Source organism: Carassius gibelio, chromosome B20 (genome assembly GCF_023724105.1).
Source record: "Carassius gibelio isolate Cgi1373 ecotype wild population from Czech Republic chromosome B20, carGib1.2-hapl.c, whole genome shotgun sequence".
Classification (NCBI taxonomy): domain Eukaryota; kingdom Metazoa; phylum Chordata; class Actinopteri; order Cypriniformes; family Cyprinidae; genus Carassius; species Carassius gibelio.
In genome coordinates, this window is record NC_068415.1 from 14,386,238 (window position 1) to 14,406,405 (window position 20,168).

Sequence of the window (20,168 nt, forward strand, 5' to 3'; positions counted from 1 at the left end):
TAGATGCTGCAAGTGCAGAACAGCAGAAGCCAGCTGGGGTGAAACAGGAAGAGGAGGATGAAGAAGAAGACATTGCAATGGATGTGGAGGAAGAAAAGGACCTGCAAGCTGTTGAAGCCCAGGAGCTTAAACCTGAGAAGCTCGACGACAACAAAGCTTCTCAGAAAGGTGGAATATTAACATCCATCAACTGTGTGCACACATGTAACCTGTTTGTCCATGGTTAACGTCCATCCATTCTCTATCAGGTTTGGAGTGTGGGGACTTGGAGGCACAGAAACAGGCCAGTGAAGAAGAAAAGGAGAAGCCAGAGACACAGAGGAGCAGTAATGAAGAAGAGATGAAGGAGAGGAGTGATGAGTCCACCATCCACACTGTGCCTGAATTACTCATGGACATGCAAACGGTATGTTGATTTATGCTTACTCCAGCAGGTTCGTTTGTCTTAATTAAATTAATACTGTAATTTAGCAAGGATGCATAAATGAAGCATAAATGAGAGTTAAGACATTTATAATGTTGCTTATTATCTAAGTTATATCATTTTTAAACCATCTAATCATGAAGTTGTTTCTTGATCAGCAAATCAGCTTATTAGACTGATTTCTGAAGGATCATGTGACTCTGAAGACTGGGGTAGTAGCGTAACTTTGCTATCACTGGAATGAATTTCAATATGAAACCGAAAACGGTTATATTATTTCACAATATTACTGTTTTTACTGTATTTTTTTATCAAATTAATGCTGCCATGATGGGCAAACCGCTTTATTACATTCAGCATATATATTTGTGTTCGATCAGGCACCATTGAAGAACCCAGAAGAGCTGAGAAGAGAGATGGAGCTGCAGTTGGAGGCCTGGCAGAGACAGACTTTAGGATCCCAGGAAGAGGTGACATCATAACACCAGTCACATGACAACGGAGTTTCTTCTCTTCTTCTCACATATTGAAACTGTAATAAATCAATATAATTCATTAATCCATTTCTTTGTTGTTGTTGTTTTTGTCCTTCAGGAGAGTGTGGCAGCAGCGCTGTGGCATCAGTACCAGGCCCTGACATCTCTTCTGTCCCAGCAGCTCTGTGAGCAGCTCCGGCTTGTCCTGGAGCCCACACAGGCTGCCAAACTAAGGTCGGTCCTTTACCTTCCCATCCAACCTCAAAAGAAGCATTTATACTTACGAATGATCATTTAAAGGAGTGTCTTCTCCGATGTCGTTCTTTCATTAGTTCAGACCCTCAACATTTGGGTTTTCTTTCAGTTCTCCTCAACAGTTTTCCATTAACACTATTTCATGATCCTGCACAGGGGAGACTTCCGCACAGGCAAACGGCTGAACATGCGCAAGGTCATTCCTTACATCGCCAGTCAGTTCCGCAAGGATAAGATCTGGCTGAGGAGAACAAAACCCAGTAAGAGAAACTACCAGATCTGCCTGGCCGTGGATGACTCCTCCAGTATGGTGGACAACCACTCCAAACAGGTACAGTTTCCCAAAATCACGTTAGATATTAAATGTAGTCTTAACATATTATATTTTTTACAGTTATTCTCAATAGTGACAGCCCTAATTTAAACCTGTTCATTATGCAAAGATGTGTTACCCTATTTATTTAAATTAATATTGTATTTGATATCGTGTGTGTCTCTGTAGCTGGCATTCGAGTCGGTTTCAGTCATAGTGAATGCTCTCACACTTTTGGAAGTGGGTCAGGTGGCTGTGTGCAGGTGAGTTCACAGTTTTTTTTTTACTCTTACGGCCGAGCAATATTGGAGCAAAGATTCTCAGTTTTTCTATTTTTTGCTTGAATAAATGAATTAATGCATGCACCCACACACTCATTTATCCTTCTTTTAATTCACTTGCTGTAGTTTTGGAGAAAGTGTCCAGCTGCTCCATCCCTTCCATCAGCAGTTCAATGACCAAACAGGAGCAAAAATACTGCGTCTCTGTCAGTTCCAGCAGAAAAAGACCAGAATAGCTCAAGTAAATATCTCTATGGTCTTGATTTTGTTTCTTTTTAATGTTTTCTGTTACATTTATTTGCATTATCTTGTTGTATGTTTAAACTGAGGACTGTCAGATTCTATCCCACTGAAAATGAAAAGCATTTGGCATATTTTACCTTTCAGTTTTTAGAGACTTCGACAAATATGTTCATGGCAGCCAAACAGCAGACCCCTGGCTCAACAAATACTGGTAAAATAATTGATCGCACTGATTTGAACAAAGCAGCCCTTAGCTATGAGTCTTGTTTTCTTTCTGATCTAATGCATGTCTTTGATTTGTTTCATTTTTCCTCTTAACAGAAACATCTCAGTTACTGCTAATAGTATCTGATGGTCGCGGTTTGTTCTTGGAAGGGAAAGAGAGAGTGGCAGCTGCCGTTCAGGCTGCTCGCAGCGCAAACATCTTTGTCATATTTGTAGTGCTGGATAACCCAAACTCCAGGGTGAGGATTCTGAGTGATCCCCATGATTTCTTTTTTTTTACATTTACATTTTAATGTGTTTTTTTTTTTTGCATTTATGAATTTTATTTAAATTTAATTAAAAATTGTTAGAATTATATATATTATAATATAATTACTAATATACATAATTAAAATAATAAAATATACATTCTTAATTTCAATGTTTAAATTTAATATATGAATCTCTCCATGTTAGGATTCCATATTGGATATCAAAGTACCCATATTTAAAGGGCCGGGTGAGCTGCCGGAGATTCGGTCCTACATGGAAGAATTCCCCTTCCCCTTCTACATTATCTTGAGAAATGTGAATGCCCTCCCAGAGACACTCAGTGATGCTTTGAGACAGTGGTTCGAGCTCGTCACAGCCACAGACCAGTAATGGACACATGGAAGCAAATTAAGAGGGGCCAGAAGACAAAATTGTAAAATTGAAGCTCCACTGCTGCTAGTCGTCCCAAACATCAGTGCACACAGCACACCCACAAAAACATTAGAGAGGCTGCTGTACATGTGCCTTTTTAATTTTTTTGAATTTTGTAGGTTGATTGAAGTGGTTTCTCTTTTTTCAACACCACATTCACCAGGAATTGTTTTCCAGTTGTTACCATCAGTCAACTTTGCACATCTTTTATTTTATTTTTTTTCTTTAACTGCAAGGAAATGTGATGCCCGTGTGTGGAAAAACATCAGTTGAACTGACTGAATGTTGACTGAAGAGATCTCCAACCCAGGAGGATTTCCCCACCCCCTTTTTTGTCCTGTATTCATCCAGTATGTGTATGTGACTTTTCGTGTCAATGGCACTGGCAATGTTTGATAATATCATATGCATAAAAGTCCAATTACATGTTAGTAATCACTTCCAGACCCATTTATGGTATCCCAAAAAACTATGTGCCTTTACAAAAACCATGTTCCCATCTAGACGGTTCTCAATTACAACTTTGGTACTGACTCCTCACCCACACTGTATATTTGAAGGATTCTGACTACTGAATCACTGGCTATTTCGCCTTTACAACCAGAAGCACAATTTCTGCAAGTGAAGGAAACTTTTTGAAATCTGTTCTAAATCATCTGTGATTTCAAACACTTCTATATCCTACAGATCTTAGATATTTAACCTCATAGCCAATAGCTGCATCTAGACATATCTAGTTTTAAACATTTCATTTTGAAGTATTTTGATTCAGTTACATTTTGCACACATTTTTCTGCTCGATCTGTGCATTCTGTGTCAACGAAAGCAGCATCAAAACCTCTTTCATCATGTATACATTTCAAATGCAACAGTAATCTGGTGTACTTCTATGGTCTCCTGTCAGCTTCCTCTTCTTGGTTCATGAAATGATAGTTGCTGATAACCTTGGAAATAACAATAAAACATTTTGGACATGTTTTCATTATGATCTGAGTTGGTCATTGACTATGTAAACCAATTTGATGACTTTGATGTCAAATAAATTTACTTCTATGGATATAATTTCTGGAAGAGCAAAAGTGAATCGCCTCAAATGTTAATTTAGAAGCTGTTGTTAGGTTCTGCATTAGGAATACAATTGTTCCATTTATCAGGCATGTGAACTCGTATCAATGCATTGTAGTAGTCCTTATTTAGCAACTTGGAGTTATGACTATAATTTATGTTGTAAAACTAAATGTTAAGATCTTTTTAACTAATCTTAATCATTCTCTTTTCCTCCTAAATTAAAATTTGCTATTCTAAAATCTGATTCCTAATAGAACCCATATTTGCAGTACTAAGTTAATTCTATTCTGAGTTTTATGACTACAAAATGAACAGCTCTATTAAAAAAAAGTTATCTGTGCTGTAGCATATAGACTTATGCCTAGCAAACACAACGTTGCCCCATTGTAGGCAACCTTTTAACAACTATGTTTTTAGTTTTTAATTGGTGCCTTGTTTCATTTTTACAATGTTCATAATGTTGTTTTATTAAGTTATTTTCCTTTAATTACATATTTTAGTTTATATGTATTGTTTATGTATTTAGTTAATTCAGTTTATAACTGAAATCTGTATCACCATACTCTACTTTTATTTTGAAAAGACACTCTCGCGCTTTTGACCTTTATGTTGACAAGTAGCGACGCGAGTTTTTTTTTTTTACTTTTGCTTCAGCCTTCACAGTCCGAAGTGCCCTTCCCAAACAAGTGAACTCATGAGTTTGTGTGGATACTAAATTATTTCAAGCATAATCCTCGTACAAAGCATTACACACATGAGTTTTTGTCTTTTCTTTTCTAACACGTTCGTGGAAAGTTTTACACACTTCAGAGACTACAGATCACTTCACAGGTTTGTACAGTTCCAACTCCATAACTACACACATTGCTACAGTTGAAATGTTTGTTTTGAAGTAAGCAAATAATGTTTAATGCTTGTCATACTTTCCTAGTAATCCCGGAATATTTATGGACACACTGGAAGTTTTTGCATTGTTTATATTATTGTATTATTAACTTGACACTATTTGCGTTCAGAAATGTTGTATGTATTCTTTAAACATAAAGCATCTTCAGCTGTCTTTGATATTGAACTCCTGCAGAATGAGTTTGGCGGAGATCAATGAGAATGTGAAGCTGGCCAGAGAGTACGCGCTGCTGGGGAACTACAGCTCTGCGGTGGTCTGTTATCAGGGGGTCCTGGAGCAGATCGGAAAATACCTCTACTCACTCAGAGAACCCTCTCTACAGCAGAAATGGCAGCAGGTCCGAGGTCCTCCCTGTGTATTGTACACACTTTCTGAGAGTATGATTCTGGTAATTTTTTCGGAAAAATGTTTTTCACTTTTTCCTTTTTGTTGTCTCATCCAGGTCTGGCAGGAGATAAATGAGGAAACTAAGCAAGTTCGGGAGATCATGACAACACTTGAGAGCTTCCAGCAGGAGTCGACCCCATCCAAACCCAGCAGCTTTGGCCAGGAGAATGACATTATGCCTGTTCACGTGGAGCACAGGTTTTACTCTAATCCCTTCAAACAGCCATCACAGAAACTGCACCTACTTTTTGTTTGTTTGTTTGTTTTCTCTATTTGGGTTTGGGATATATACACCTATTTGACATTGTTTCACTTAATTTCCCTTGATGCTAATAGAAACCTTGAAAAAAGATCGTGGAAATCTTTGTTTTTTTCACAGTTTATTTTCATTCAATTCATTTAATAATGACATTAAAAAGGAATAAATACATTTTTTTATAGTCAGTTGATTATATTCCATTTTAGCACATCATGAAATACTAAATATTGAAAATTAGATACAATTTTACATTTAAAGTTTTCCCTTTCATGAAAATATGCTTTTTTTTAAACAAGATTTAAGAATCTTTCTTCAGTACTTCAAACAACTGTAAATTCATATTCCACGCTGTGTGGGAATCCTGTCTTGAGTTTTAAAGCCCCCATCAGCACCCCTATCATGAGATTTCAATGAAGCTCTGAATGGCGTCCCACCGTCTCTCAGACCCTCATTCTCTTTCATGCCTCCCTTGAGGTTTGATAAAGGGCTCTTGACCCTGTTATATACTGTAAACCATAATCTGAATTATGAAGTACCATTTGAATGAGCGATTACACCCATGTTAATTAAGGACAGTTCACTTCATTCAGCCAAATTCAAATAAAATCAGCACTCCTGTGTGTCCTGATGCTTCATGTGTGTCTGTGTGTTGGTGAACAGGCCGTCTCCATGTGTAGTGCGGAAATCTTCCGGCCCGCACAAAGAAAGCAAAGGCCACGGGAACCGATTGAGCGCGGGACACCGCAACCAACCACGACCCTCACCTCGTGTTGCCAACGGGGATAAGGGAAAACCTCAGAAAGGCAAAGAAAAGAAGGAAAACCCATCCAAGCCAAAAGATGAGAGAGTAAGAACATGTGGATCCATTTCCTATTTCTGTCTACTGTTTGACCAAGGCCTATTGTGTCTCAATATTTACTCAAAGGATCAGATGCCTTTCACCGTTTTAATGTTATAAACCTGTGATACCAGTTTCTGACATCAAAGCAAACAGTTGAAAACGTGCAGGTGTTTCCTTTGTGCATTTCACTTTAAGCACTTTGGTTTTTGTACAAAGTCTGAAATAACAGAACTTCAGAACTTGCAAATCATTTGGTTGAAGTCTTCTTAATTTGATGTTACCATTTTTGCAAAGCCATTTGCAGTAGTCTCTAATTTAGCAGAAAAGCCCATCAGAACATTTTGCCAAAGAAATCCTTTTTAAAATGATTTGATTTGATGAAACTCTCTTGCCCTCTTCAGGGTGTGGAGACGGAGGTGAAGAGGTTCGACAGAGGAGGAGAGGACAAAGATCTGATTGAAACTCTGGAGAGAGACATCATCTCCCAAAACCCCAATGTCACATGGTAGGTTCGTCTACTTTCAGTGCACTTTTTATTTTCTCAAATATCCTGTTTTAAAGATGATTGTTTTTCATTTTCTATATAGGGATGACATTGCTGACCTGGAGGAGGCCAAGAAGCTTTTGAAGGAAGCTGTGGTTCTGCCCATGTGGATGCCGGAGTTCTTTAAAGGAATAAGACGCCCGTGGAAGGTATGAACACAAGAATCAATCACCTACGCTCGTATGGATTTCTAAAAGCCCCATCTCAAATCTTTCAGATATCAATGGTGAACCGTTCAAAGTGCCATGCTCACCAAAGCTACTTTTATTTAATCATAAATACAGTAAAAACAGCAATATTGTATTGTAACAGTAACATGTTTTAAAATATAATATATTGAGTTTCACATGATCCTTCAGAAATTCTTGTAATATGCTGATTTGGAGCTCAAGAAGCACTTCCTAAGAATATTGAAAACAGTTGTGCTGGTTCAGATTTTTGTAGAAACTGATACATTTTTTAAAGATTCTTTGATAAGTTCAAAAGTACAGCATTTGGTTTGAAGTGGATTTTTTTTTAATGTTATAAATCCCTTAACTGTCGGAAAAAAAGTGTAACTAATTATTTGAGACCGTATTATTTAACAGCTGTGAAACATACTTTTATATGTACTACCATCTTTGCTGCATTATATGTTACATATATACTATATTATATTCTGCATTATGTGTGTATATACATTATATACCATATTTCTAATACACCGTAACTGAACATGATTTTAGGGAGTGTTGATGGTGGGTCCACCGGGAACAGGAAAGACATTGCTGGCCAAAGCTGTTGCCACTGAGTGCCGAACCACCTTCTTTAACGTGTCCTCCTCCACCCTCACCTCCAAATACAGAGGAGAGTCTGAAAAACTTGTGCGGCTGCTGTTTGAGATGGTACACTACTCCTCCTTAACCAACTTAAAATGGCAGCCAAACTATACATGCAATAAACCATACATACATTTGTGTGTTTGCATGTTCACACAGGCACGCTTTTACGCCCCCACCACCATCTTCATTGATGAGATAGACTCCATATGTAGCCGTAGAGGAAACTCTGAGGAACATGAAGCCAGCAGACGTGTCAAAGCTGAACTACTCGTCCAGATGGATGGTACTGCTTCATACAAACTGTAGAATTTAAAAGCTTTAAAAGTATTTCATGTTCAGTAATATTGTCAATTTAACTGCACAGACACTGTTGGAAGAGAATTTGAATGGAGCTGCATAATGAAACTAACTTTGCAACATTGACACTGTTATTGAACTGAATTTAATCAACATCACAAACTGATATAAGCTGAATAAACACTATTGCCTTGTGCCGACCTATTATTTGAATTCCTAACTGAGCTGTATAATGACACATCTTCTGTAGAAGTGCTTTACTGCAACATTCTTGTTTATTAGTGTCAAACTGCTCTGAAAAAAGAAAATCAATACATAAACTTCTTGTGCTTCCAGGTGTTGGTGGGACGTCTGAAAACGACCCTTCGAAGATGGTCATGGTTCTGGCAGCCACCAACTTCCCATGGGACATCGATGAAGCTCTGAGACGCAGGCTAGAGAAGAGGATTTACATTCCTCTGCCCTCAGGTATTCAGAATTACCCATCAGACCGTATTAAATGACATCAGCTTAATACATCTCCGCTCAAGATACATAAACATAATGAAAGTATTTGAAATCATCATTTGTATTCCTGAAGCTAAAGGAAGAGTGGAGTTACTCAAGATCAGCCTGAAGGAGCTGGAGCTGGCCAGTGATGTCAATGTGGACAAGATCGCTGAGCAGATGGAGGGATACTCTGGTGCTGACATCACCAATGTTTGCAGGTGCTTGCAGCCTTTCTTTTGTGTGCAACCTGAATTTATTTGCAATGATTAAAAGTCCCACAATTCTAGAAGTGATTCACTGTTTTTGAATTATTGCAGAGATGCGTCCCTGATGGCAATGAGAAGGCGGATTGAGGGCTTGACCCCTGAGGAGATACGAAACCTGTCGAAAGATGAGATGCACATGCCCACTACAATGGAGGACTTTGAGACGGCACTCAAGAAAGTGTCCAAGTCTGTATCTGCTGCTGACCTAGAAAAATATGAAAAGTGGATAGCAGAGTTTGGCTCCTGCTGATGATGCCAAAGAACCTTAATCGTTCCTCCTTACAGTCACCGTTAGCACTTTGAAAGACTGAGGGTCAGTTTCACTAAATCTCCGAGCACTTCCACCCTGTACCAGACTGAAATCAAAGGGTGGAGGTCTTGCCTTAAATGAGGTTTGTATCTTGAGTTTACAGATTCACAGTAATAGTTTAATATATAATAGTAATAGAATTGGTTTTACATACAGGACTTTTCAGAGCTGCTTCGCTTGATACAGGTTAAGCTTTCTCTTAAACTGAAATTCACTCGCATCAGTTTGTAAGGATGAAGGCTGAACTAATTATCCAGTAAATCCAGAGTGCTGGAGTCTGGGAAACCTGTTTTGGTGCTCTTATAACAAACAGCCCCATGATGTGTTGCCTAACTGTAGTGTGTACAGACAATAATGTTAATGTGGACACAGGATTGTTTGATCTTTACTTGCAAAATCACTGCCAATGACCAAAGACCAGCTGTCCAGCTATTCTCTGTTGTCTCCAAATGCTACTTGAAGCGAAAAGCTATGCAAGTCAAAAAAAGTTTTTTGCTCCTGTGGTTGATTTAAAGGCCAAAGTTTCCAGCATCGGACAATTGTCTTAATAGTGATGAGACCAGCATGTCTTAAAGGTGTACAGCACTTGACTTTTATAAACACTATGGAACTGGTTTCTTTTCATTACTAACATTCCATTGCCATGATCAAGTTTTAAAATGATGTATTTTGTTGAAATAAATATTTTTTAAAAGACTCGGAGACAAAATAATTTGAGCAGAATTTACTCTTGTAACAAACTTGGAGGAAAAACATCATAATGCATCAGAATGACAGAAAATGACCCATTTCATTAAAAGCCAATGAAATGGCTACACTGAAATATAAGCATCCTGCTGAAATGTTTAAAATGTTGAGGTACATCGCTTGAAATGACTGAAACATTGTGATGTGATGGTGAATGCTTTGACACTGCTCAGACCCCAGTGTACAAATCTTCATTTCATTCATCTAATGCAGGTCAGAGTTGAAATGTATTGCTGCTGTGCATGCTTAACATAACAGGCAATAACTGACACAACATGAATATTAACATTAAGCAACAGTTTTATACAATCCATTTAAAACAGAGAAATAATCCATTTAAATAATATGGACAGTTTAAATCAGCTATTAAAGTTATATTGATGGTCCTTTACATTAATGGATTATTTGTCCATTTGTCCTTTATAATGCTGTACCCTTTAATTGTCAGTAATGACACAATGTCATGTCCATACAACAGGCAAAGCAATACCTAGTATTACCATAAAACAAACACTTTAGAGGAAAAAAAGGCAAATATATTTTAGGGACTGTGCATATTTAAATATATGCACCTGTTCCACCTCACAATGTAGTGAAAAATACAAAAAGTAATTTACTGATTATGCTGTTAAACGGACACAGATTTGAAAATAGAAATCTGTTTCATTAGGAAATGTCGGGGAATCTTTTTTTTCTTTTAAAAGTGCTACATTGAAATCATTGGTATTGTCAACCAAATAAAGCCACATAACCGAACTAATGAGAACGCATCCATCACTTATCTATCAAAATGCTTTTTTCAGTTGTTTCTCCCTCCATGTTATCTATTAGCCTCTGTTTTCCATCATCTGGCATCAGAGTCTCTGGATTCAAATGAAAAAATCCCCTAAAAAAGACAGAAGAGAGCCATGTATTATTTATGTGTGATAATCAGCGAACTAACCTGTATAGCACTTGTAATCCATCTATGGAACTGAAATGAAATGACCATGCATTTGATGCAGGGTTGGTGCAGGTTGTACCTTTGTTCACAGGAGGGGAACAAAAGATCCAGGATCTTAATGATGACAGCTGAACCTGCTACACCAACCACCACCACCCACATGATCAAGAAGAAGAGTGGGATAGAGTCAGACCAGAAGCGCCTCAGTTTCTCTCTCAGCCCCCTGACCCACTGACACGCCACCTGCCAACACACACAATAACAACACATGAGGAAATGACACTACAGAATAACAGGACATTTTTAAAAAATATGAGGAAATTAAGGTCATCCAGAGTTACTAGTTTTAAAAATGTATTAATTATATTTTAATTCTTAATTATATTTACATAACGGTTGAGGAACAGTAAAAAAAAAATTATGTTTAGGTCTCTCGTGCTCCCCAAAGAAAAACAGTTATATTGTGAAATATTATTACAATTTAAAATATTTCCCATGATTGCAAAGCTGAATTTTCAGCAGCCATTATTCCAGTTTTCATTGTCACATAATCCTTCATAAATCATTCTAATATGCCAATACCCAGCTCAAGGAACCTTTGTGCTGATTAATATTTTTGTGGAAACTGTTTAATATGGTCCAAGAGTTAACAGTTCACAGTCACTTACACTATAGGAGGACACAGACCCACTCAGAGGAGACTCGAGCAGTAAGGAATCTGAAGTCATTTCCTCTTCCTCTCTGGACTCATACAGAGTTTCAGGGTCCATCCGCAAGGGTGTTTCAGGAAGTTTCCCTGGAGCTGCGATCTCCTCCTGAGTGGTCTCTGGATGTTTGAGTAGATAGTGGCTGGTAGTAAGCACTTGGTCTTCAACTGTGAAGACAGAAAACCATTCATAAAGATCCTTCCAGTTTAAAGAATGGCATTTTGCTCCATGAATCTATCTAACCTGTATAACGTATGGATGCATTAGTCACCAAGACGTCACTCTCTCGTGGGATGTCTGAGAGCTTGCTTCTTGATGAAGGGTAAATACTGGTCACCTGTGTGATCTCCTCAGAGCTCTGGTTCCACAGGATCTCCACCTCACACACGTCTGGCTGCTGGACCTACAAAATATACAGCATCAGGCATTCACGTGCACAGCCGCATTCTAGAGTTTAGATCTGTTCCATCATTAAAGCAGTCATTCCATATTTAAGACTCAATTACTCTAGAAAGGACATAACAGATATGAAAAATAATTCATTTGTCAGTTATCATTAACAGGGTAATGAATAAAACCTTTTCATCTGCTAGCTGGATTATCTCCTGACTCAGGACGAGTAACAGAAGCTGCTCTCCAGCATCACTCTGAACATATGACTGATTGAGCATCAGCCTCAGCTCACTGCTGACCAACCCATCCGCAAGATTTCTAGAGCTCACATTAGAACCATCCACTGCAAACACAAAGAAAAATTTAATTTCCGCTATTGCAGGAAGAGTTCAGCAATAATATTCAAATTTACTCACCCTTAAACCATCCTAAATATGAAGTTTGTTTCTTCATCAGAACAGCAGAAATTCAGTAATACATCATTTGCTCACCAATGGATCCTCTTAAGTCAATGGGTGCCGTCACAGTTCAAACCGTTCAAACAGTCCAGTCAATCAACAAAAGCAAGCAATATAATGGATACAGGACTCATATTTCGGCTTGAAGCAATGGATTGAAGTTAAAATTTAACCTCTTGATTAATTACAAGCATGCAGGTTAACAAACTGGAAGGACTGATGTTTTTAGCAGTTATTTGGACCGTCATTTTGACGAATGCCCTTTCATTGCAGTGGATCCACTGTTGGACAAGGGATGTAATGCTACATTTCTCTAAATCTTCTGTACTTCTCTAAAACTTCTAATACATCTTAGATGGCCTGAGGGTAAGTGATTTTTCAGCAATTTGTCTATTTTTGTGTGAACAATTCCTTTAATGTTAGTTAATGCATTAACAAACATTTACTAACAATAGCCTATACATTAACACATAATACAACTGTTAGCTAATTATTTGTTTATGTAAGGTCGGGTCTTTTACTTTCTTTGCATTTTTCATTGTTAGAAGAAGTGTAATTCATTCAATGTGAAAAGAAGGCAGACAAAGATACATACACAATAGAGCTGGACAGGTCATCCTTGTGACTTCTGAAGGCTTGAGAAGAGCTCCATTAATAAACGTTTCATTGTCCAAAAGACCTATATTTAAATTTATCTGAAAGGAGATGAGAAATCATTTTAAATGATCACGCCTTCACAGAACAACATAATATGGATGTGACGCTCCATTTTCGTGTAAATATTCCACGATTTATTATCTTACCTGTACACTGTACTTAGTCTGGTTAGTTACACTAACCGCTGTCACATTTAACACAACCGTTTCCTGTGAAACAAACCACATAAACAATGACAAACGCGGCTGTTTACAGGACTCCGACTTGACAGTAAAGTGCTTACGTTTTCAATGCTGAAAGACACTGTTTTGTGTAAACTAACCGTGAATATTAAACAGACAATTTCTTTAAATGTGTCAGACAAAACTATTGTGTAGCTACGTTACATCTATCAATCAGATAAGCCTTTGTGCTGCTAACGTACACGTGAATGTATCAGAGACAGGAAACGACATAAAAATATGAGAAATGTCACGTACCTTGGTTATTTGTTTCGATTGTGCGTTGGCCAGGACAAATAAGATGCTTAAATAAACAACCGTTAAACGCATTTTCCATGTAGACGCCATTTTTATCACGCTAGATATCAACAATACGTGAATTAAAATGCGCTCATGACGCTCTACGCGTAATGTCGTAATTTCGGTCATTCCCGTTTGCCTTGACGTAGCGTTATCCTAATTGGATATTAGGAGTACTACGGGAAGATTCATACAGTTATACATTTTGTAATGACAACGTTTGCGTTCATCTTTTTTAATTTCTTTTATATATTTTTTTTGTCAGAGGAATCCCTAACTACAGTAGTTCACTTACTTTGAGTAACCAGTGTGTTATAATCTTGCGCTTTCAGTTGTAAAACATTTTATTTTTTATTTTTTTTACTACAAAATATTAATATATAGTGAGTTACAGTGATTACAGTGATATTTTACATTTTGCGCTTTCATTTTGTTATTACATTTTAATTCATTTATATTAAAAAATAAAATAACAATTATACTGCATTTTCACAAAGTCCTTATTGTAAGAAAATGTCTATGGGAAAATATAATTTATACCTCACACTATAATCAAACACTTTATTAGACTGTCTTGTTTTATTGCTCAGCTGAGATTTTCGTAAAATCTTCCATAGGTCAACAGAAAGGAGGGGAAAAAATCAGTTAAACCAGGCTATAATGTTTTGTTTTACAAACACAAACACATTTTAATTTTTAAAATATAATAATTCCTGTCATACTACTTGTAAAAAAATTAAATATGTGATAACATTGTGATTGTAAATATTTATATATACGCAATGCTGCATTTAAATAAGGGGAACACAAAACTGGTTTATGGATCACATAGTTTCACTGAGGAGAACACACTGGTGTTTGACCCAGAGTTGTCTAGATTAAGCAGATCTCCAGAACCTAATGCGCTGAACCAAAATCCAGGATACAGGGGTTGAGTGAATGTGGTCTGGACGCGGTGTAAGAGGGTCACTGTATCAGAGACACTGTAGAAAGACAGAGTCCCTGCACTGTAGTCCACAAACACACCTACCCTAGAGGACAGAGGTCTTGAGATCTCTGTTTTAATGCTCTTATGCCAGAAAACAGGCTTGGGAAAACACTGCAGACTCCAAGATGTGTTGTTGTTTCCGAACGTACCAACTAATCCCTTTCCTCTGCCACTCATTTCTTTATACGAGACTGATATATGCACACATCTCCCGCTCCACTCCACCTCCCAATAGCAGCGTCCAAACACACTCTCCTTGCAAAACACCTTGCAGGGGAACTTATAAATCCCTAAATGCCCAGTATATGTCATCTGTCTGTTGTTCTCAGAGAGGACGAGGTCTTCAACCACTGTGTTGGGATCAAGGGTAAAGCTACAAAAATCTATGGAAAATTGTTCAGTTATTGCCAACAAGTTATTGCCAACAATTGAAAAATAAAAAAAGTTTTTTTTTTTTTGTTAAAATCACTGCACATAGATGGTACATAATAAAGCACATACAGAGACTTACATTGTTTAAAGTGATTCCTGATTCTGGTTAATGGTAAAATCTGAATTCTTGCAACTATAAAAGAACAGAGAAGTACAAAATTAAATAAAATAATTAAATGTCTACTGGTCATGTAAGATAAAAAGTAACAGATTAAAAAAAAAAAAAACTTTTGAGAGTGAAAATGATTTAAATGATTTAAAGGAGTCTCTTACCAACAGAGATGATATTACTGATCTCCTCCTGACAAAAATCTTCAAAATGTTGTTTTAAATCAGAGAGAGATTTCCTCAGTCCATCAAACAGAATATGATTAACAGTCATACTGGATGACTGATCATATTCAGAACAATCAGAGAGTTTCTGAAAAGTTTATATTGAGAAAAACATTTATATAACAAATGTTTTGCACTGAACCAGAGAAAATGCTTCAAGCAACCGGTGGCGTTACCTTAAAAGGAAAATGTTGCTCTGTGTGTGGATGTTGATCCAGCTCTGTGTCTGTCCTCTGGAGGTCAGCGATCTCCTGCTCCAGCTGCTCCAGGAGTCCTTCAGCTCGACTCACTTCAGTCCTCTCCTGATCTCTGATCAGCTGGGTCACCTCATGCTGTCTTCTCTTGATAGAGAGGATGAGCTCAGTGAAGATCTTCTCACTGTGCTCCACCGCTGTCTGAGCAGAGTGCTGTGAGGAGAAAAAAGTAGTCCAGTTTAACTTTAAGTTTCACTTTTTTTTCTGATGATTTTAATTCCTCAACAAACACATCAATGTTCATCAGAGTCACATGATCCTTCAGAAATCATTATTGGTGCTCAAGAAACAGTTCTTATACCTTTATCATTATCATTAATATCATTAAGATTAATATTTTTGTGGGGATTTTTCAGGACTATTTTTTTATTTGAATAGAATGTGATAATGCATAGAAAGGGAAAATTATGAGGCGCCGTGTAGGATATATATATATATATATATATATATATATATATATATATATATATATATATATATATATATATATATATATAGTAACATACATGTTTTTAAACTGCCACTAGTTTAACTTTAGTTTAATCTTTGTTGAATATATATATAGTGCAAAAGAAAATGATCATCTCTCACCTTCAGTGTGTTCACAACCTGTTTCAGCTCCTCTATTGTCTTCTGTTTCTCCTGGATTCTCTGCGTGGTTGTTCTCTGCATCTTCTCGACCTGGTTCTTTGGATTTTATTTATTTTAATACTCCTTTATGATTCCAGGAACAGAGTGAACATTATAGATGCTAGTACTGCGTTCTGTGTGTGATGGTCAAATGAAAAGCGAAACATTAGTCATGTGGTTGGATAGCAGGTTTGAGGTTTCCTAGCTATGGTAACCGATTCATTTCTGTGCCTCATGATACTGAAGATATAAAATGTGTTATTATTCATATAAAGATTACCATTTTGATGTAATTTTACATTAGGCGATTTTCCAAAGCTTCTTCTTCTTTATAATATTCGTAACCATTCCCCAGTCCACACGGAGTTTCTGAGGCACGAGCCTGAAGCGAAACAAGGACGTACTGTAGGAAGTGAGTTTGAGGTTTGCACTGAAGTGGTGAAGCAGGTTTCAATTGAGTTTCAGAGAAGTTAAACACGTTATACAAGATTTAATGAGTACTGTATGCTAAGATATACAATGGAATCTCACATACGCCTAGATCTGTTTTGTTCTCCCTGGACTGGAGGGTGACTATCTGACTCTTTATCTACTGGTGAAAAAGAAATGTCTACTTTTTAATATACAGTAAATATACATATAGGCATACACACACTTTGGACATTTCTGGTTGTTTAACGATTATACCTAACTGTTTGTATAGCATGTCCATTGTCAATGTGTGTTCACTGTGTTGTAATTATGAATAAATAAAATGAGTGGTAGAATGAGAAGAGTAACACTGAATATGATATCAAATGTGATTTTTATTCCATGTTAAATATAACTAAACCTGTAGGCTACAGAATACATTGATTAACATGAATTCATGATGTACGACAGGAAGATTCATTCAATTATATATTTTGTAATGACAACGCTTGGATTCATTTTATATATATATATATATATATATATATATATATATATATATATATATATATATATATATATATATATATATATATACATATATATATATATATATATATATATATATACATATATATATATATATATATATATATATATATATATATATATATATATATATATATATATTTGTCAGGCTTTTATTCCTTCTCTTTTTGCTGACTCTCATCGATATCTGAAGAAAGGTCTCCACCTACTGGGTCAACAGGAGTAAAACAATACCAAAATAGTTGTACAAGATTTTACACACACGAAACGCAGATTAAATCCAGTATTTTGCTGTATTTGGGTCATAACTCCAGTAAGAACTATAAGACTCCAAAACCTCCTGATTCTTTCATCACCTGATTCATTCCCCCTCTACTTGCATTTACAGTGCAGTGTTTTTACATGCATTCTTTAAATATGAAAGCTCAAATATTATATATATATATATATATATATATATATATATATATATATATATATATATATATATATATATATATATATATATATATATATATATTGTGTCGCTATTACATATATATATATATATATATATATATATATATATATATATAGATAGGAAAATAATATTTGTTAAAAAAAATGTTTCAATTATACCAGGCAAAGTGTATATTTCATGCCTTAAAATATTTCACTTTTCTAGCTTCTCACAGTATAGAACATTTATGTGCAACAAAAATATTTAATTAGTATGTAGTGCTTGCTTTGTTTTACGTTCTTAATAAAAGTAACATTCCACAGATACTTCATAAACCGCAAAAGCATCAAACTTCTGCTAAGCTTATTTACAGGTCACACAGTGTTACTGAGGAAGACATACTGAACCAAAACCCAGGATGGAGGGGCTGAGTGAATGTGGTCTGGACTCTGTGAAAGAGGGTCATCTTGTCAGAAATGTCATAAAAAGAAAGATTTCCTGCTTTATAGTCGACATACAACCCTATTTTAGAGGATAAAGGTCCTGCGGCCTCAGTTTTGTTGTTGTCATGCCAGACACAAGGTGATGAAGAACATTTCAGACTCCAGGACTGACTATTGTGTCCAAACCAGTGCACAAGATCCTGTCCTTTTCTTCCCACCCCTTTATATGAAACAACAATATAGACCCCAAATATTCCCTTTTCCTATTCAACTTCCCAGTAACAGCATCCATTTATACTTTCTTTGCATAGCACCTGGGGCCAAAAATCAAATCTGTCCGGATGCTGAATATAGAGTCGGATTGTCTCACGGCATATTGCTTTTCTGGTGTTTTCAGAAATCCGGAGTTCATCATGAGCAGTAGTGCTGTCCAGTGGAAATTTATGATAACCTGGAGATAAAAGCAGGCACGAAAAAACACAAATGTGTACATTTTCATTAAAGAGAACAGATTAGAGATGTTTTTAAATAAATTAAAAACAGTTTTGCAGCATTGTACGTGAGTATATGTACAGTATTATGGGTCACTTACAACCAAGAAAATCCTCACTGTTTACTGGCTCTAAAGGAAATCTTAACTGAAAATTAACTGTGAACATATAGATAAAATAAGTCCGTTATTATTGTGAAAGTTTCACTTATGTACATTTATATAAATGTTTTTTTCTCTCACCATTTGAAATAATTTTGTGGTCCTCCTTGCCAAATATAACATTATATAATATAATAATAAAACATTATTATCCGTGTTTAAATGTTTCTGAAGCAGTGTCTCTCCCGTGGAGCTCAGCGATCTACTGCTCCAGTTGCTCGTGAAGCAGTGCAACTCGACTATATTCTATTTTTTCTTGAGCTCTGATCAGCTCTGCTATGTCAGAGTGAGTTTTCACAATGGTGTGGATCAGCTGAGTGAAGATCTTCTCATTTTCCTCTAATGCAACCTGTGCAGAGCACTATTAGAAAGCAGGGAGAGCTGCAAACCAAGTTTTCATAATAAATGTAGTCAGAACCATTGCAAATTAATTTCTAATGTGTGTTTATCGCTCTTACAGTATTCATCCACTCATGTTTGCAGAGGTTGTTCTTACCTTTAGTGTACCTAAGGACTGTTTCAGCTCTTCCAGCTCTTTCTTTTTTTCCCTTGATTCTTTGCTGTACTTCCAATTGCTTTCCTGCAATCTCAGTCTTTAGGGTAGAAAACATGTAGCTCATCAAGGAAGCATATTAAGTGACTGGTATCTGACTTGTCTAACTAGTTTACTGCTTTTATCATGTGCTCTCATATGCAACTTTAATTTTACAGCATTTTGCAACCATTTTACGTAAACATCAAAAATCGTTTGAACCGATCAAGTAAGGCATCAGCCACATCATGTTCTTTGTGTTCATTCAACGCACACAGAGCACAAATACATTTTTGGTCTGTACAGCAGTAGAATTCATTGAGTTTGTCATGTTGGGAGCAGATGTTTTCCTGCAGGTCTGGGGAGGCTTCGATCAGCTTGTTTCTCTTCAGATAGGGCACTGTGGTGTGAGCTATTACAGTAGGTGACTTTCACAGAAGGAAGCCAGGCACATTAAACAAGACTTGACAGCTTTGTGTTTTCTTCCAGTTCATTCATCACACCTTACATCTCCAGCTTCAGTTTGGATCCGAAGGATGGTTTGAAGAAGGTAGCTCCACTCTTTTCTTTCTCTTCAGCAGATCATCAACTTTGATGGATGTGCGTGGAACAGATTTCGGAGTGAACATCTCTCTGCACAGAGGACAGCTGTGGGATCCTTTGGACTGTCCTGCTTCAGACTCCGAACACACGCCGATCAGAAAGTCTGTCCACAGTTACAAGTCACAGGATTTTTCTTGACAGATCTATCTTGACAGACTGGAAAGCTGGCCTTGTCCTTTCCTGATGTCCTAATGGCATCTGCCATATCAGTGAGTAAGTGACTGTCCTGGGCTGCTCTCTGAAAGTATGCATTACTTTTGTTTGTTCTGTTTTTTTTGTTGTTGTTTTTTAGCATGATGAGCGTGCGTTCCTAGAAATTAAGTTTCTTCATTCCATTTTCATACTTTTACTTCTGCCACTTCAAGACAATAATTTCTTCCTTGTGG

The 20,168-nt window shown here is 36.7% G+C and overlaps 4 protein-coding genes across 5 annotated transcripts in view; 2 read left to right on the top strand and 2 right to left on the bottom strand.

Annotated features, from left to right (window-relative positions):
* mdn1 (midasin AAA ATPase 1) overlaps positions 1-3,886 on the top strand; it is a 43,889-nt gene extending 40,003 nt beyond the window's left edge. Inside the window, exons 92-101 of the mRNA XM_052585557.1 lie at positions 4-168; positions 249-406; positions 805-894; positions 1,019-1,134; positions 1,312-1,486; positions 1,658-1,731; positions 1,876-1,990; positions 2,137-2,203; positions 2,314-2,456; positions 2,674-3,886. Coding sequence (XP_052441517.1) covers positions 4-168; positions 249-406; positions 805-894; positions 1,019-1,134; positions 1,312-1,486; positions 1,658-1,731; positions 1,876-1,990; positions 2,137-2,203; positions 2,314-2,456; positions 2,674-2,859 — 1,289 coding nt within the window. The 3' untranslated portion in view covers positions 2,860-3,886. The remainder of the gene's footprint in view (positions 1-3; positions 169-248; positions 407-804; positions 895-1,018; positions 1,135-1,311; positions 1,487-1,657; positions 1,732-1,875; positions 1,991-2,136; positions 2,204-2,313; positions 2,457-2,673) is intronic.
* A 724-nt stretch (positions 3,887-4,610) lies between these two features.
* Positions 4,611-9,786, top strand: LOC127983380 (katanin p60 ATPase-containing subunit A1). 2 transcript variants are annotated; one of them, XM_052585559.1, is made up of 11 exons: positions 4,613-4,800; positions 5,051-5,213; positions 5,319-5,461; positions 6,183-6,369; positions 6,765-6,868; positions 6,951-7,056; positions 7,633-7,791; positions 7,885-8,011; positions 8,362-8,493; positions 8,606-8,732; positions 8,832-9,786. In XM_052585559.1, the coding sequence occupies exons 1-11, from the start codon at positions 4,724-4,726 to the stop codon at positions 9,028-9,030; spliced, it is 1,524 nt and encodes a 507-aa protein (XP_052441519.1). In that variant the 5' UTR covers positions 4,613-4,723; the 3' UTR covers positions 9,031-9,786. The 2 variants fall into 2 exon arrangements, with proteins under 2 accessions (XP_052441518.1, XP_052441519.1); XM_052585558.1 differs by having other exon boundaries at positions 4,611-4,800; positions 7,633-8,011.
* A 13-nt stretch (positions 9,787-9,799) lies between these two features.
* Positions 9,800-13,641, bottom strand: LOC127983381 (glycoprotein integral membrane protein 1). Its single transcript, XM_052585560.1, has 8 exons — positions 13,475-13,641; positions 13,142-13,204; positions 12,934-13,033; positions 12,066-12,223; positions 11,731-11,890; positions 11,449-11,654; positions 10,860-11,023; positions 9,800-10,723 (listed from the first exon to the last, which is right to left on the bottom strand). The coding sequence occupies exons 1-8, from the start codon at positions 13,562-13,564 to the stop codon at positions 10,612-10,614; spliced, it is 1,053 nt and encodes a 350-aa protein (XP_052441520.1). The 5' UTR covers positions 13,565-13,641; the 3' UTR covers positions 9,800-10,611.
* Positions 13,642-13,917: 276 nt separating this feature from the next.
* LOC127984522 (tripartite motif-containing protein 16-like) lies at positions 13,918-16,576 on the bottom strand. Its single transcript, XM_052587225.1, has 6 exons — positions 16,434-16,576; positions 16,115-16,287; positions 15,446-15,676; positions 15,210-15,357; positions 15,016-15,069; positions 13,918-14,887 (listed from the first exon to the last, which is right to left on the bottom strand). Exons 2-6 carry the CDS (start codon positions 16,193-16,195, stop codon positions 14,334-14,336), a joined length of 1,068 nt encoding a protein of 355 aa, XP_052443185.1. The 5' UTR covers positions 16,196-16,287; positions 16,434-16,576; the 3' UTR covers positions 13,918-14,333.
* Positions 16,577-20,168: the final 3,592 nt, after the last annotated feature.

What these genes read in the sequence shown, in the direction of transcription:
- LOC127984522 (XM_052587225.1), bottom strand. Translation starts at nt 16,195, where the DNA reads ATGCAGAGAACAACCACGCAGAGAATCCAGGAGAAACAGAAGACAATA. An exon ending in AGGTTGTGAACACACTGAAG is followed by an intron (nt 15,677 to 16,114) that starts GTGAGAGATGAT and finishes TTCTCCTCACAG; the next exon opens with CACTCTGCTCAGACAGCGGT. An exon ending in AGCAACATTTTCCTTTTAAG is followed by an intron (nt 15,358 to 15,445) that starts GTAACGCCACCG and finishes TAAACTTTTCAG; the next exon opens with AAACTCTCTGATTGTTCTGA.
- LOC127983380 (XM_052585558.1), top strand. Translation starts at nt 4,724, where the DNA reads ATGAGTTTTTGTCTTTTCTTTTCTAACACGTTCGTGGAAAGTTTTACA. An exon ending in CAAAACCCCAATGTCACATG is followed by an intron (nt 6,869 to 6,950) that starts GTAGGTTCGTCT and finishes TTTTCTATATAG; the next exon opens with GGATGACATTGCTGACCTGG. An exon ending in GAATAAGACGCCCGTGGAAG is followed by an intron (nt 7,057 to 7,632) that starts GTATGAACACAA and finishes ACATGATTTTAG; the next exon opens with GGAGTGTTGATGGTGGGTCC.
- LOC127983381 (XM_052585560.1), bottom strand. Translation starts at nt 13,564, where the DNA reads ATGGCGTCTACATGGAAAATGCGTTTAACGGTTGTTTATTTAAGCATC. An exon ending in GACCTGTCCAGCTCTATTGT is followed by an intron (nt 12,224 to 12,933) that starts GTATGTATCTTT and finishes TTGTGTTTGCAG; the next exon opens with TGGATGGTTCTAATGTGAGC. An exon ending in TGCATCCATACGTTATACAG is followed by an intron (nt 11,655 to 11,730) that starts GTTAGATAGATT and finishes CTGTCTTCACAG; the next exon opens with TTGAAGACCAAGTGCTTACT.